This window comes from Bison bison, unplaced genomic scaffold (assembly GCF_000754665.1).
Source record: "Bison bison bison isolate TAMUID 2011002044 unplaced genomic scaffold, Bison_UMD1.0 scf7180017864376, whole genome shotgun sequence".
NCBI classification, from domain to species: Eukaryota; Metazoa; Chordata; class Mammalia; order Artiodactyla; family Bovidae; genus Bison; species Bison bison.
In genome coordinates this window covers 15495301-15496881 of record NW_011494948.1, presented here as the reverse complement: position 1 = coordinate 15496881, position 1581 = coordinate 15495301, and the positions used below count along the sequence as shown (strand labels likewise).

The 1581-nt window shown below is 45.2% G+C and overlaps 1 protein-coding gene across 1 annotated transcript in view; it reads left to right on the top strand.

Moving 5' to 3' along the window:
• Window positions 1-1581, top strand: part of SMC1A (structural maintenance of chromosomes 1A) — a 41459-nt gene that overhangs the window by 17333 nt on the left and 22545 nt on the right. The window contains exon 20 of the mRNA XM_010857102.1: window positions 160-270. Within this exon, the coding sequence (XP_010855404.1) occupies window positions 160-270 (111 nt within the window). The remainder of the gene's footprint in view (window positions 1-159; window positions 271-1581) is intronic.

Here is a 1581-nt window from a genome sequence, read left to right as displayed (position 1 = left end):
CTCAGGGCTTTCTGCCATCAAAGCTGCTCTTCCTTCTACCACAAGTGCTTTCTATCAAGGTGCTTCTCAAAGGCATCAAAGGCTGCCAAGAAGCCCCCCTCTAGAGGAGTACTCTTATGGCCAGTCAGCTGCATTTGACTCTCCCTCTCACTATTGCAGGGTAGCTCCCAAGGGGAGGATTCAGTGAGTGGCTCCCAACGGACTTCCAATATCTATGCACGAGAGGCCCTCATCGAGATTGACTACGGCGACCTGTGTGAGGATCTGAAGGTGAGGTTCAAGCCTCGGGGGTGGGGTCATCTTCCCAGCTGTCCAGAGAGAGGGTCAGCCCATCTGGGGGCCCTGTGGAGACAGACCATGTCTGGAAAGAAGGGCAAACTGGCAAGGGGGTGGAGTTGTGATCTAGGTTCTCCCCTCATATGCACACACAGACACAGGCACATCTTCTACCCCCAACTCCCAGCTGCCCCCGTCCCTGCCTGTTACCAGTCTCCCCCTTCCACCTGTGTACACATCTCAGCCTAGATACATGGAGAACAAGCTCCTGTACAGTGAACAGATAAACTTTGGGGGTTCCTCAGGGCTCTGTCCCAGGCATCCTTTCCTTATGTGGGGTTCTCATCCTTCATATTTCCTCTCCCAGGACTTCAGCTGTTATCTCTATGCTAGGTCCCACAGGTACCTCAAACCCCAGCCTTCCTCCCCAAATCTGCCTCTTCAGTGTCCTTGACTCTCTCTCACTTTGCATATTTAATGAATTAGCAAGCCCTGTCGATTCTACCTTCCAAATGTCTACTGAATTCTACTTTTCTCTGTTTGTACTGTAATCTAGTGCAGGCTGCTTTCACCTCTCACATGGACTACTACAGGAGCCCCCTGAATAGTTTCTGATGCTTTCCAAGCTATCATTATAGCCAGGGGAACTTGATATTTTAAAAAAGCTTTTTATTATGGAAACTTTCAAACAGATACGGAAGTAGAGAGAATGATATAATGAATCCCAGGTACCAGTCATTCAGCTTTAATAATTAGCAGCATATGGTCAATCGTGTTTTTTATACCCTTCCCCCTCCTAATTGGCAAATTTAAAATCAAATTCTAGGTATTTCATTCATAATTACCTCAGTATTTATCTCTGGCAGGATTCTTTTTTTTTTTTAACGTAGCCACAATATCATACCAAAAAATTAGCACTGACTCTGCAATGTCACCTAATAGTTAATAAATGTTTAGATTTCCATGAATGTCCCATAAATATCTTTTTAAAAAATGTGTTTTTAAATCAGGATTCAATTGAGGTCCATGTGTTAAAATTGGTCTCTTACGGTCTATAACATTTTCTTATCCCTTTTTATTTTTTTCTTCCTCTTTATGATAGAAAGTGGGTCATTCATTTCAGTTCAGTCGCTCAGTCGTGTCCAACTCTTTGCGACCCCATGAACCGCACCACGTCAGACCTCCCTATCCATCACCAACTGCTGGAGTCTACCCAAACCCATGTCCATTGAGTTGGTAATGCCATCCAACCATCTCATCCTCTGTCGTCCACTTCTCCTCCTGCCCTCAATCTTTCCCAGCATC